At 43.7% G+C, this 14,699-nt stretch overlaps 1 protein-coding gene across 1 annotated transcript in view; it reads right to left on the reverse strand.

Moving 5' to 3' along the window:
- The window catches only part of LOXHD1 (lipoxygenase homology domains 1), a gene marked incomplete at its 5' end in the record, with an annotated part of 69,990 nt that overhangs the window by 32,229 nt on the left and 23,062 nt on the right, over nt 1-14,699 (reverse strand). The window contains 3 exons of the mRNA XM_010087391.1: nt 4,274-4,401; nt 7,580-7,765; nt 11,668-11,876. Coding sequence (XP_010085693.1) covers nt 4,274-4,401; nt 7,580-7,765; nt 11,668-11,876 — 523 coding nt within the window. The remainder of the gene's footprint in view (nt 1-4,273; nt 4,402-7,579; nt 7,766-11,667; nt 11,877-14,699) is intronic.

Consider the following 14,699-nt stretch of genomic DNA (forward strand, 5'->3'; position numbering starts at 1 on the left):
AAAACTAACATATGCTTCTTGAAGAAGATATTATACTGGCTAGAACTGCAGCTACCTTACCTCCCTCTTAGCATCAATGGTGCTAGGAAGAATCATAGAATGGCTTGGAAGGGGCCTTAAAGGTCATTGAGTTCCAACCCCCCTGCCATGGGCAGGGACACCTCCCACCAGCCCAGGTTGCTCAAAGCCTCATCCAGCCTGGCCTTGAACACCTCCAGGGATGGGGCATCCACAGCTTCTCCGGGCAACCTGGGCCACTGCCTCACCACCCACACACTGAAACATTTCTTCCCAATATCCAATCTAAATCTCCCCTCTTTCCACTTAAAACCATTCCTCCTCACCCTGTCCCTCCACCCCCTGATCCAGAGTCCCCCCATGTCTCCTGTAGCCCCCTTTCAGCACTAGAAGGTGCTGGAAGGTCTCCCTGGAGCCTTCTCTTCTCCAGGCTGAACATCCCCCAACTCTCTCAGCCTGTCCTTGTAAGGGAGGTGTTCTATCCCTCTGATCATCTCCTTGGGCTCCTCTGGACCTGCTCCAACAGGTCCATGTCCTTCCTGTGCTGAGGACCCCAGAGCTGGATGTGTAGACTCAGACTCAATATCACTCCGTCAGAGCAAGTGTATCTTCTAGGTTTGCCCCCAAAATACTCTGGCAGGCCTGCTGTGGGCTTGGAGATGGAAATCGAACCCTTGCCAAGTCGAAGGGCATCAAAATCCAAGGGGTCTACCTATCACCACCATGACCACTCTACTGTTGAGGTTCCTCCTTCATGCAAACTTCTCCTTGTGAGTTACCCAAGTCTGCTGAGAAGTTTGGAGGGAGCTCTGCAAACTGTGGACAGTACCCTAAACAATCCATAACGATGTTATCTCATTCCTGGCAATGTTCTTAGCCTCCAACAGCTGTGCAATACCGGGATATGGAGGAAAAAAAATTAAACCCAAAACCCAAATATTTCTTTACCAACCTCTGCTCAGATTATACCCTGCAGCATCAATGTGATTATCCTCACACCATTATCTGAGCCTGCATAGCTGCAGATGTTAGCAATAGGGATTGGCTCGAGACTCTGCGTTTTCATCCAGGCATTGCTTTCCCTGCGCTCCCAGAGGCATTTGGATAGGGCGTTTTGGTCCCTGTCCATTTCTAGTTATTAAGGGTTATGTTTGCTCTTTGAAAAACTCCCCTCTCTTGTTATTTGTCTTTCTGCGGTAATAGATACCAAGGCAGCCTGTGTCACTGTGAGAAAGAGAATGTGCTTTTGTGCCTGGGCTGGATTGATTTCCAGATCTATTCAAGAAAAAGGTGTGACCCTTCCAGCTTGAATTATCCTGTGATCCTACGATCAGTTTTCATTACAGTCACCATTACTTACAAAGCTTCATAGAAGCCTCTCACTCTGCTTCTTTCCAGCCTGAGCAGGTCTAAGCTAAACTGCCAGCCAGCAAAATAAAACATTATTTATCTTCAGAAAACGCTCTGTTTACAGTTTGTAAGGCTGATACTCACCTGCTACTTCCAAGAAGTCGTTGTACTAAAGGGAAGCGATTGCTAAAGTGGGAAACTGGGTGACCCAAGCGCTCTTTTCTATCCCTAATTTATACGAATGTGAAAAGCCTGAAAAAAATTGAGAAGGGAAGAAGCACCCAGACAAGCTGACTGCTGCTATTCCTTTTCCAGGACACTGAAGCAGTTATCTAAGGGATTTCATTAAGCTTTCCTACCCATGCCTGCACTTAAAAATATTTCTATTGCCCAGAGGTCTTGGCAATAACAGTAATGTAGCTAAAATTGCCTTAAATCTGCAGCAGGTTAGACAGATGGTTCTTTGTAATGCACTAAGCTGCTGTGAGTGAATTGGCACTGCATGGCCCCAGTAAAGATGAAGTGCCTTTTACCATTTGGTTCCAGTGGCTCTCACCCATCCCTTGCTTCTGGCCACAAAAGCTCGCGAGATTTCCACACAAAACGAGACCCATGGAAGCTAACAGCTAGGGGAAGGCTGGGGCGGTGGTCTGGAAACGGGCAGTATTTGTATTTGGGGACATGCATGTCCTCTGCAGAGGGTGTTAATAGGATGATGAGAGCTCTGTGCAGTTGGAGGGGTGATACAGAGCACATCACCAAAGAATAGCACAGTATCCTGGGGATATTAGCATGTTAATAGCTGGGGTTTACTTGTCCTTCATCTTTATACAGCCCCCATGAGTTTAAAACGTCTTGCAGATCTTCTACTGGCAGAAGACAACCCAAGCAACTAATAACCTATGAGCAGTGTGGCCCTCCTTTATTCCATATTCATATCCTTATAGCAGAGTTTATCCATCCCATCCACACAGACAAAAGTGATGGGCTTTTTATAGGCCACATAGTTTAGGGATATCACTTGCCTGGCCAGCTGGAGCAAAACTGCAATTCCTGTCTTGAGAGATTGGAGCTGTCTTGATCTCTTTTAGAGTTTTTTGGTTGACATACCTTATGTTGTTGCAGTTTTGATCCTGGGTGGCAGCCAAACACCACACAGCCGCTCACTCACTCTCCCCCCTCCCAGGGATGGGTGAGAGGGGGTGAAAGGAAAAGAGTCTCCCAGCTTCTCCTGCCCCTGCAGACACGGGCCCAGCAGAGAAGCTGGAAAGTCCTTGAGTGTCCTGGCAGCAGCTCTGCCCATCAGTGTGTGATCAGCTTCTCCTCAGCACAAACCCAAACACAGCCTCACACCAGCTGCTGGGAAGAAACTTAACTCTGTCCCAGCTGGAACCAGGACAACGTGAATTCTGCTTTACTTTTAAATACAAACAGTCATGGTCCGTTTTCTCACCTACCACAACTGAATATTTGGCTTAAAATAGTGGAAGACAGATCCGTTTGGGATTGCCTGGGGTCTTGGAAGGAGGATGCCACCAATAGCCAGATGGGGTGGTAACCCAGGTGCATTGCCCCACATGTTGGATGTCTCTCTGTGATGAGGAGCAGAGGCAAGAGCTACGTCTTTCTACGTGACTCAGTAGTGCTTCTCACGCAGAGTTTAGCCAGCAGCACCTCTGCTGCATTTTTTTTTCAGAGCAAACAAGGTTCATGCTTGTTACTAACTAAACACATGAAGGTTTCAACCTTAGCTCAGCACCCTTGCCCAGACACCCACTTTGCTGTGACAGCTGCAAGTAAAACATCCCCTGCAGCCCTCCTGATGCTCTGTAGATGCTTTGCTGAACAGGATCAAGAGGTAGTCAATTAATTGAATTTAAGGCTGATGAAGCCCATCTCTGAAAGCTGGTTAGTGCCATGTTCACCCTTCCCAAAGCTTTCCGTGCAGAGGGAGGTGCTAGAAAGGAATGACAAAGCTTGAGGAAATGGATCAGTGGCATGTGGGGTTTTTTGCCATACAGAAGGGCTGGTGTCAGACTGGGATTATGGCGTTTGTTAGCTGTCTCTGTTGAAGAAAACATGAGATTTCACATTTTACTAAAATCAGAGCAGGCACTGCAGCACATTGCACGGCTCATGGACCGTTTCCATCTCTCTGCACCCTCAGGGCACATCTGGGCAGACAGATGTCATTGCGTGTCCCCTTTGTGCCAGCTGCAGGCAAACCAGCTCCAGATCCAAACCCATGTGGTTACGTTAGTGTGGCACAGAGCCCAAGCTAAGAAAGCAATTTCCCAACAGGGGCCTCAGTTTACCAGCTCTGGCCCTGGCATCCCTCACACAGCTTCTGGACCAAGCTGGCTCACATATGGACCGCTCAGCAAACGAGAGGAACCGACAGAGCAGTCACCACCTTCCCATCACAGACACTTGCCAAGATAGGTATGTGCATGCTGGTTTGTCTTTCTTTCATTACACAGTTACTCATGCATTCCCATTAAAGAATGTTTAAATTAAATTACTTATTTTTTCCACAAAAGATGTGTTTTTCAGAAATTGCACTTGTGATTTCATGCAATGTCCATATCTTCCCTTGGAGCCAATGCAGGACTTCACAATTCATATTTTTGTTCATGATGCTTATCTCTAAAGCCGTGAGGAATAGGTCAAACGAAATTTCTGCAAATGATAAAGGATGATTCCTTTGTGCTCTTCTTTCCTCTGCTCTGCTAATTACATTATAATAACATTTACAAGGGGCCCAGTTCTAAATCTATAAAGTCAACAGGAGTTTATCTTTGTGTTTCAGTGGAAGCATGATCAAAGTCCCAAGTGCTTCTTGACTTGACCCCAGAATCTGTTATCACTCCACTTCTAACCAAAAAAAATGACAAAGTTACTGTACCTGTCTCCATTTTTTTCCAGCTGCATCTCCTCGGTGTTCCCATTGGATCCAAAGACAGTCATGAAAATACCGGTGTCGGTACCGCCGCCTTCGATGTCTCCAGTCACAACTGTGACTTCGTAGAGGATCTGGTGAAGATTTGAAACAATCAGAAGGTCTCATTCGAACAGCTGTCCTCAACCCAAGCAAAAGTCTGGGCAAAAGGCTAGACAGGCTCTGCAGTAGATCTACTTCTTTGCCAGAAATGGTTACAACACAGTTTCTTGGCTTCTCTCCCCACCGTGGTTCTCAGAGGCAAAGTTAGAGATTGTAACTTGCTACATAACCTTCCTCTTTGCATCATCTATGACTTTTTCTACAGATTTTCCCACTCTGAATATACCCAGAGACTGACACATTTATTTTGACAACCACTTGCTTGGGGAGCGATGAAGACCTAGCAAACACCTTCTCTACGGGAGTCACGACCCTCACATCAGCATGTGGGTCTCCAACCCTCTGTTAGGGCCACCTCCTCCCAGCCACCTCCCAGCTCTCCACACCTTCATGCTGCACCAAACTTTTGCCATTTTTTAAAAACAGCTCCCAAAGTCACATTTTTTTCTTTCCCTTGAGTGCAAAATGTTTTCCCCAAGTGTTCAGTGTCCATCTGGGCCACCATTAAGTCCAACATCGCTAATAGTTTCAAAGTCTACACAGCCAAATGCTCTGTGCAGCAGACAAATGCAGCTATCCTATTTCCCAGAGGGACACACACTGCTGCATCGAATGCAGAGTGTTCCCAGATCTCATACTTTAAAGGTATGTCAATTTGTGAAAAGATGTTTTGCATGATTTTCACCTTATTATCCTCACTTTGATCTTTCTTCTTGACATGTGAATAATAAGATTCAGAATTAAATATTTCAAAAGCATGCAAGTCCCAGTGGCTGTCAGTGGCATTAAGACTTTTAGACCACTTAGATGCTTTCGAGATTGATTCTCAGACTAGACACAAGGAAGAAATTTTTTACAATGAGGGTGGTGAGACAGTGGAACAGGTCATCCAGAGAAGCCGTGGATGCCCCGTCCCTGGAAACATTCGAGGTCATGTTAGATGAGGCTCTGAGCAACCTGCTCTAGTTAAAGATGTCCCTGCCCATGGCAGGGGGGTTGGACTAGATGACCTTTAAAAGTCCCTTCCAACATAAACCATCCTATGATTCTATGATTCTAAGATTGCACCTATGGTAACAAGACTTCTGGATTTAAGAGGTGGAAAAACAGCAAGAAACAGTCCCAACAAATCGTATTTCAAATAGTGCACTGCAATGCAAGTTCTATTGACATGAATTGTGATTACTACGTAAATAAACAGTGTGAGGGAATAATGCAATGGAAAAGTTATTTTTCATGTTTGTTCAATCCTTAGTGACCTGTCCATCACATATTAATCCACACATATTTTAATGGCAACAAAGCATCATATTTGCTATAGGTATGTGCTGGTTTTGGTTAGGATAGAGTTAATTTTTTTCATAGTAGCTGGCATGGGGCTATATTTTGGATTTGTGCTGAAAACAGTGTGGATAATACAGCAATGTTTTTGTTATTTCTCACTTTTACTCTTCCAATTCTCTTCCACTTGTCCTGCTGGGAGTGAAAGTGAACAAGCAGCTGTGTGATGCTTATTGGTGGCAGGGGTTAAGCCACAAGGTAGGAGAAGAAAACTCTTTTGCCCATGCATTAAAGGTTTTTAATATCTGTGGTGGACGTTAACTAGTTTCTTTATGTATGGGCAAGCAAATACTCAATTTAAAGTACAAAGAGGGAATATCAAGCCAAGAAGAAAATTAAATTGAAACGGGTATGTGTGGCTGTGCAAGCGTCAAGCAAACACAAAACAAAAAAAAGAATTAACTTTCCCAAAGATGTTAATCATATTCGTTTCTTTGAAGTCTAAAAAAAAAAAATTAAACTCAGTTTCGAACTACAGCTGTTTACGAGGGAACCGTCCCAAATTCCCTCAACTAGGTGACTGATCAGAAGGTCAAACACACACTTCTGATTTCATGTCTCAAACATCTCCCCTGATTTCCTTCAAACCTTTCAGCAAGTTTCTGGCCCAACATCATAGGAGAAAAAAGTTAATTAGATGTGTCTATTCCTGGCATGCTTATGAAAAGAAACTTTCAGGACTGGGCTTTTAAAGGAAGGCTGAACATAAGTCTTCATCAACACCCACTTAAATCTACGTTCGAGCCATCAGCTCACTGATAGGAGCTTGGAAACCTTACCCAGAAGGTCAAACAACTGATGGGAAGTTTTAGAGATTAGGTTTTAACCTTTGTAATCAGTCTGAGGGAGGTTTTTCCCCTCTTAGGTCAATTCTGCCACTGAAACCTTCATTGCTTTGTTGAACCCTCCACAGATGCTAAAAATGTTATCATGCTTCTGTGTGTCTGGGAAACAAGAAAGATTTCAGGAGAATATCTTTAGCTCGGGAATCAAGAGCAGCATTAAGAAAAATTAATGCACTGTGAAAGTGTAACCTCCTTGTAAATAGAAACACATCTATAGAGATTTTAAATTGCCATACAGGTACTAAACACAGTATTATTGTCCCATTCATCCAGGCTGTTATTTCTGTTATAAATCTTACATCCAAAATCAGCATAGCTCAGCTTTCCAATTTCTGCTTAGCTGAAATATGGCATAGCACACACTACTTCAAATTTCATATATATGGATGAAAAGACTATGCAGGGTTTTTTCATTGCTTATTCGACTTTAATCAATTATTCACTTCAAAGATCAAGCTTACAAATGTCTCCATGTTTCAGCAACTTGTAATTATTATTAGTTTCTAACTGAGTTCAGTTTCTCTATCCCACATTAGAAAAGCTGACGTGTAGCCACACTATGCAGAGGCTAAAATATCTACACTACTCTAATTTGATGAGTTAGAAGTATCTCAGTACAACAGAGTTTGATTAGACCAAGGTGTTTGCCTTGCAGCTGCCCCACTCTGTGGGTACCAGGTGATGCGGTTGGTGCTCCAGGTGTGGTGACAGAATGAGGACATGCTGCTGAACTGTGTCCTACCCGCTCTGTCCTTCTGCCTATGCCATGGTTGCATCTAGCCAATGTTATTGAGCATTGTCTAAACCATTCCTAAAGATTTTGCTCAAGAAATAACAAGGAAAACCTGCAAATAAAAGTCTTAAACCACATGTCAAAGTCAAAGTACGAGAACTGCCGACACACAACTTAGATCAGCACAGGTCCATGCGACAGCTAAAGATACAGGATGAGCCTCGAGCCTACCTTGAGGCCAACGTTAACACAGTCTGCATCCAAGATGTTGAGGATTCGTGAGGTGAGACCATCACCTTTGTCTCTGGCCAGCCAGCACTTGCAGACAAAGTTATACATGACGCCTTTGGTGGGCACGACGATGGTGAGCTCCTCCAGGAGCCAGCAGCTCTCAGGGGTAGCACCATCATGTCCCACCTGTGAGAGTCAGCAAGAAAACAGTGGCTGGTTAAAGGGGATTTCTTCAGAGGAGAGACCCTGATGGGGTGTTTTAACTGGTGATGAGGGACTAGGGGTGTTGACTACATACACCGTCATACAAATCACTCACGCAGTGGAATCATAGAGTGGTTTGGGTTGGAAGGGACCTTAAAGACCATCAAGTTCCAACTCTCCTGCCATGGGCAGGGACACCTCCCACTAGACCAGGTTTCTCAAAGCCTCATCCAGCCTGGCCTTGAACACTTCCATTTGTTTGATATAGCTAGTTGATTATCAATGACCAACTCCTCTGAAGTCAAGAATGGTCCAGCCTGGAGAGCAGGAAGCCATGCAAGACTGTCAGGAAGCCTGCATGGATGAACAAGTGGCTCCTGACAAAACTTAAATGGAAAAAGGAAGACTATCAGAAGTGACAGCAGGGACAGGGAACTTAGTGAAATACAGAGAGATCACCCATGTGTGCAGGGATGAGGTTGGGAAAGCCAAAGCTCACCTGGGGCTGAGTATGGCAAGGGCTGTGAAGAGCAACAAGCAATGCTCCTACAGGTATATCAGCAGCAAAAGCATATTGATGGTGCAAACTTTTGCAAGAAACTGCATGTGTCGCTCTAAAAGAACGTGAGTAATTCATCCCAGGACAGACTTATAAGGACAATCATGTATCCCAACTGACGTACAAAACTCAGTCAGCCAGTCATTCCAATGAGCTATCTGTACATAAAAGGTTGAATAAAAGAGCTACCTACAGTTCATTATTTTCACAGTAAGTGTTGTTTGTGTCATCACTAGTGAAATTAGGTCCTTAGCTCTTGCTCTTTTTTTTTTTTTCTAAATTATTAGGATATTTAGGGTTTTTTTCAGAAAATAATTTTTAATAACAGGTTCATCTAGGCTGATATATCTGTGGAGTCTTTTTTTACCCCAAAAAAAACAAGTGATCTTTTTTATCTGACTGTCTCAGCCATCACTGCTCTTACGAGTATTATTACTATACTAATGTCTGTGCAGCTGCAGAAAATTAGAGTTAACCACAAGGGAAATTCAATCCTACAATGGACACATTAATTCTCAGATTCCTGGGGTGTGAGGTGAATGGGAATATAACGCTTGTCTTCCAACTCCCTGTCTGCCAGCTTGCCTGCCCTTCCCCAAACCCAAAGCCCCTCTGAGGAGTCTGCACACAGCCTCTCGAGACCTGTTGGAGGAAAACCTGTTGGAGACCTGTAACAGCAAGAGGGAAAATCAAGATGATCCCATTAAAGTCTGCTGCACTTTTGGATTCATTACAGCCAACTCCTAAAGCACCGTCCCAAGACATTGCTAGGTACTAGATTTTCTCAGCAACCTTTAACTCCTTTGATATCAGTGACTGGCCAGAAGAGAATCTTTCACATCTAGATGCCTTGGAGAACCTGCACATGAGCAGATTTCCAAGAGCTCCAACAGCAATGTTGTAAAGTCTGGGACAAACTCATCTAGTGTCGAGTTTCCCTTGTGCCTAGTCTTTTAGAGCACTGGGATATTGTCTTTTAATTCCAAGCAAATCTTTAGATAGCCCATGCCCATACAGTGAATGATCCAAAGCCACGGCCACATCAGCAGCGTAGCCTGGACTTTGCGTACCAATATCACAAGTTGTTTGGGCAGAGATGTTTGAACCAAATTAGAATGACAGAATTTCAAAGGCAGCTAGATCCTTGGGCTATTTTAAAGTCTTTGTAACTCATTCCCACTGACCTTGAGGAACTGTTGAGTAACTTCACATCACCAAGACTAAAACACAAGTTGCACTGGGCAGCTCACAATCACATTGAAACCAAATGCAACAACAGGGGAAAATGAGAGAGAATTTGAGTAGTAGGGGAAAGATGCCAAAAAATGGGACTTTTTTGCTTATTCTGGAAGGTGCAGAGAATATTGGAGAGATCTGAGGGTCTTCCAGGATCAGGTCCCGAGTCAGTGAGGGACCGGACTTGCATCACTTTACACTCCATCACTTTACTCTGTGCTTGTGATGGAGAAAGGCTCTGAACCAGAAGTGGTTCAGAAATACTGACCAGCGCAGGACTCTTCTGATCGTATCTCTGTCTCTCTGCAGCAACAGCAGTCTAAGAACAGAGATGCTGTCATTCATTAGGAGAAGAAATATTAAAACTGGTCTATAAAGCGCCTCTACCCAATAACTTGCATTATTTATTTTCATGTCAACGTGTCTATGAAAGCACATCAGTAGTAAATATATCTGTAGGCTTACAAGACAGGTATAAATGGGCCCCTTTCAAACTACTTCGTGTTCCACTCTTTCTGCTTTCACTACAGTATATTTGCAGCAGGAGAATAATAATGCCAAACTAAAAGTGGTGCCACGCTGCAAATCTTACAACCCTACTAAATCCTGCAGTCTGCTGCCTGGGTTTATTCAGAGGGCTTCTGGAAACTTAATCCCCATGCTATGCTATTTTCACATGGTAACTCATATTCAGAACTTCTTGCCTTCTTCCAGAAGCAGCCAAATGACAAATCTGAAAACAAACTATTCCTCACTTTTCCCAAGTAAGGTAACTAGCAATTTTCTGCAACGTCCCCGAATACTGCAATTTTCTACTCGGAAAATACGGACCGATTCCATGGCAACCACAGCAGACTGGCACATCGATGTCATCGCTGGGACGTGGATCAAGAAGAGACCTTCCAAGCAGAGGGCACTGCACGAAGGAAGGCAGAAGGCCAGGAGCAGATGGCTCCTCCAGCCACGAGCTGGGGAGTTGTGAACTAAAAGGGAAAAATGAGCAAAGGGTGGGTAGCAAACTGGTGAGATCACCAAGGACAGGGTGGAAGAGTGCAGAAGAATATCACCCAGCTGGAAAGCTGTATGTTATTTCGTTTCCTAACCCTCTGTATTTCATTTGCCATCTTTTCTTTCCCATTTGTAATCCTTTTCAAATTACTTTTTTTTCCTTGCTTCTGCCTGTTTCCAAGTGTCTGCTCCTACTTTCTCCTATTCTCTACCCCTTCCTCACCCTACTCACTGTCTCTTTTCCAGGATGCTTTTCTACTTCTTTCTTTATCCAACTCCTTCTGTCTCTCTGACACTGAGAGGTTATAGTGGCTTTTCCTCCCTCTCTGACCATGGGACACAGTCTGGAAGAGAAGGATTTACACACTTGCTTCACTTTCAAAGTTTGACCTAGAGATGGGCTAGATAGAAAGTGCCACTAATACCCACAATAACCAGGCACTTGGAGTGCATTAAGAAAATGGCTTGATAATAAACTCAAACCTAGTATGGAGACTGGAAGCTGGAAGATTCATGGGACGTCTAAGCTCAGTGATGGAATGTCTATGCAAATTCTGTCTCCCTGAGCCATAGCGGAAAAAATGGCCCCTGTACTGAAATCTGTTTGTGCACGTCACTTACGGATGATGATTAATTTTCTTCTCTAAGCCTGGGTCCTCCAAGTTGTGAAAACAATTTTCATATTTAGCTAGAAAATTATACTAGATGTGTTTCTCACTGCAGGCACAATTTATGAAACTCAAATGGAAGCACTGCAAAAACCTGGGAACCTTCACTGCATCCATCAATGACAGGGCTTGACTAAGAAAAAAAGTGCCAGAAATGGGACAAAACTGGGACATGTTACAGTTTCCTTATAATTTAAAATTATCTTCTGCCTCCCAAGGATCTCGGTTTTGTGAGATGTAAAATGTATTTATTTTCAAGTTTGGACACATGTGAAATCTCATTAGCACATGCCCATTTATGTTTTTTTAGACCCAAGTGCCTTTCTTTCACTGATAAGAATAACTGGAATGTGTGCTTTCTTTGGCTGTGTATTTCATATCCTTCCAGTACTCATGCTGCATTGACAAAGTACCTCCACTTTTTTGATCTCTCCAACATCTTGGCCCCAAACGGAGAATTTCTCTACGGAACCATCTGCAAACTCGTCTTTTCCTTCCGGGAGATCCAGCCACAGTCGTTCCGTCTGCACTTTCTGAGGACCCATGATGATGATGTACACGCGGCTGTCAGTGCTGGAGTCGAATTCGGTGCCTGTTGTGAGGGTGATGTGGTACGGGATCACTGCAGCAAACAGAGGATCAGTCATCAGAAAACCCACACACATACACGATTATATGAGACTTCAGAAAACCAGGGACTCATCCCATCAGTATAACACAGTCAAGATCTCTCCCTACTAGATGACAGAACAGCAAAGGGATCGAATCCTTATTTACACCAAGACACCTTCCTGAAGATTAGACTGAACACCGAAATCTGAAACAGGCTGTTGGACCGAAGAGATCTGACCCTCACCGTTCAATAAAGGCAAATAAGTCTAGGCTGACTCCAAGGTAAGCCATCACTGATTGAATGTTCCAGCTGCAAATGTTCTACTTTGTGGATTGCTGCAACCTATGGGGCAATTCAGGGCTTCAGCATCCCCTTGCAAATCCGGGCAAACTATGGATAGATCACTCAATAATTTTGTATGTTGCATAATAACACTGATTAGGAGAAAAACCTTGGGACTTAGCAGGTTTTTCTGCGGTTTTCAGAAATTTCAGTAAGGCTGTTAAAAGTGTGGAAGTGCCAGACTGCTTTTCAAGTGCTTTCCAGAAGCTCATTTGGGTAAGCCAAGCGGGTGGTGCAGGATTAGACGCTGAATACATGTTTGATTTCTCGGAACATTTGTGCAGGGCTGTTCAAAATGTTCTGACAAGACTCAGAGCACTGAAACTTGCTTTGTCACAGAATCCAAACTCAGCCTGACTTCATCATGGCTTTTTTGATTAAAAAAAAAAAAATGAAAAGTTTATAAACCTTGACAAAAAAATTGGTTGGCTTTCAAATCATCCAGGATTGACATCTAATTTTACTTCATGATGACTATCAACATTTTTGGGTGGGTGTTGTGCTAGAAACTCATATCAAGCTCAGAATATGTTTGCAATATGAGGGAAGGCATTAATTCATGCTGACCAAATTTGTTCTTGTCTCCGGAAAGAGCAGAACCCAAAGAGATTCATTCAACCCCACTTTGAGGATTTTGTGTACTCACATGAAGTGAACTGATGATCAGGCAAGACTTATTGTCCCCTCTATGGTATCATTTACATTTCAGTGTGCACATCAGCATAATGACATGCAATGCATTCTTCACAAAATAACCATTGGAGCCACTGTTATTAGCAGGAGAAGCGGTTTAGCTGTAGGCAAGGCAGATTTTATAAGAATATGTCAAGGGGTCATGTTTAGAACAGCTCCAGACTCCTCTTTTAAATGAAGTATATTTCGAATAGGGACAAAATTCTCTTTTATACAGTTTTCACCCTGTTCTCTTGTGGCAGACTAAGTTCACAGAACTACCAGCACTTCCAGCTGATGTCGCATCCTCAAGCAAAAGTGCTTGAAGTATCCATATAAAAAATGAGACTCATGAGAAATTGTTATCCTTTCCCACTTTAAATAATGGATACAGAGAGATAGAATGGCTTGCTACCAGACAGCAGGAAACATTTTTTTTTTCTGTTCTTTCCTCTAAAAAACTAGGAAAGTCATCCTTAATTTGTTTATCTCCCCTCTCCGTTGTCTCCCTCTTTCTCTGGGACTCCATAGTTCTACTTCTTCGAACACGAGAGAATGTAAAACCCAAGTTATGCAGCCACAGCAGGACACCACAGGTCCTCCAGACCTTTGCCCTCTGTTTCCTTGAGTCTCTGTGCAGAGTTCAGGCTGTTTGAGGGCACGTGTCCCCCTCACCGGGGGTTGGGTTTCATTAAGATTGTAGACCACACCATCTCCAGCACTGCCTTCCAGTATGGAGCCAAGCAGGTTCCTAGTCAAGAGGACTTTTCTCTGAGTTCCATCCTCACATCACCTCCTGGCCCTCAGATCTATTCACCATCTTGAACACGGGAGACTCAGAAGTGTGCTGCTCAAACTCTCCATCGCTTTCTGAGGCAACTCCCAACACTACCTCCCCCACTCAACTAATTAACAGCTGGATTTTTATCAGGCTCAGGAGGTGGCTGTCTGGCTCACATGGTCCATCTTATCTGACATTCCTTCAAGATGCAGTTTCCTTAATGATGCCATGTCACTGCAACAGAGATAGTGGTGATGATGAGCTCCAGGACTCAGAGAAGAAAGACCACACTGGTACAATGGGGATGACGGGAGTTATCCCAGCTCAGCTGGACATGGGTTCTCATGGGAGATGCCGATGTTTTACCCATTATTTGTGAAACTCCATGGAATGCCAGCACAGCAGATGTTATCCATTGTCTCACCGCAGGAGTAATATCAGAAGGAACATGGGAATCTCTCATTTTTCTTTTGAGCACAGTACGGGGCTACAAAAGAAGGGTTGTGCTGAGACACATGGGTTGCAGACCAGGTTAAGCAATGTGCAGCTTTATGTCTGCTTCACAATTTAAAGGCTTGAGACATTCAACTCGGGTATCACATCACAACAAGATGCTGGACATCATCTGAGCTACAGGAACCATTTGAGTGAGTTCCCTTGGAGCACGTCAGTGAAGGCTATCTTAAACTCCTAAGCCAAATTACATCATTATGCACTTGGCTTACCATGGACATTTAAGATAAGTTTAATTATTTTGCACTTGCTGTGGGCTAAGAGGTCACATATGGACAGTAACTGTGACTCAGCAGCTGCCCAGTTACTTGTTACAGCACAGTATCTGAACCATGCATCTAAAATCTTAATGTAAAGCTTAAACATCTGATACAGGATGACAACAAACTGTAGGTGCACTTTAGACGATAAGTCAATGTCCTGGAACACGGAGGTGATTCGTATCGGAGGCAGCCAAGCGAGACTAACGTCCTTGAGCGAAAACCGGCCTTTGCACAGTCCACTATATTTCACTTTTTATAACT

This window comes from Pterocles gutturalis, unplaced genomic scaffold (genome assembly GCF_000699245.1).
Source record: "Pterocles gutturalis isolate BGI_N339 unplaced genomic scaffold, ASM69924v1 scaffold1601, whole genome shotgun sequence".
NCBI lineage: Eukaryota > Metazoa > Chordata > Aves > Pterocliformes > Pteroclidae > Pterocles > Pterocles gutturalis.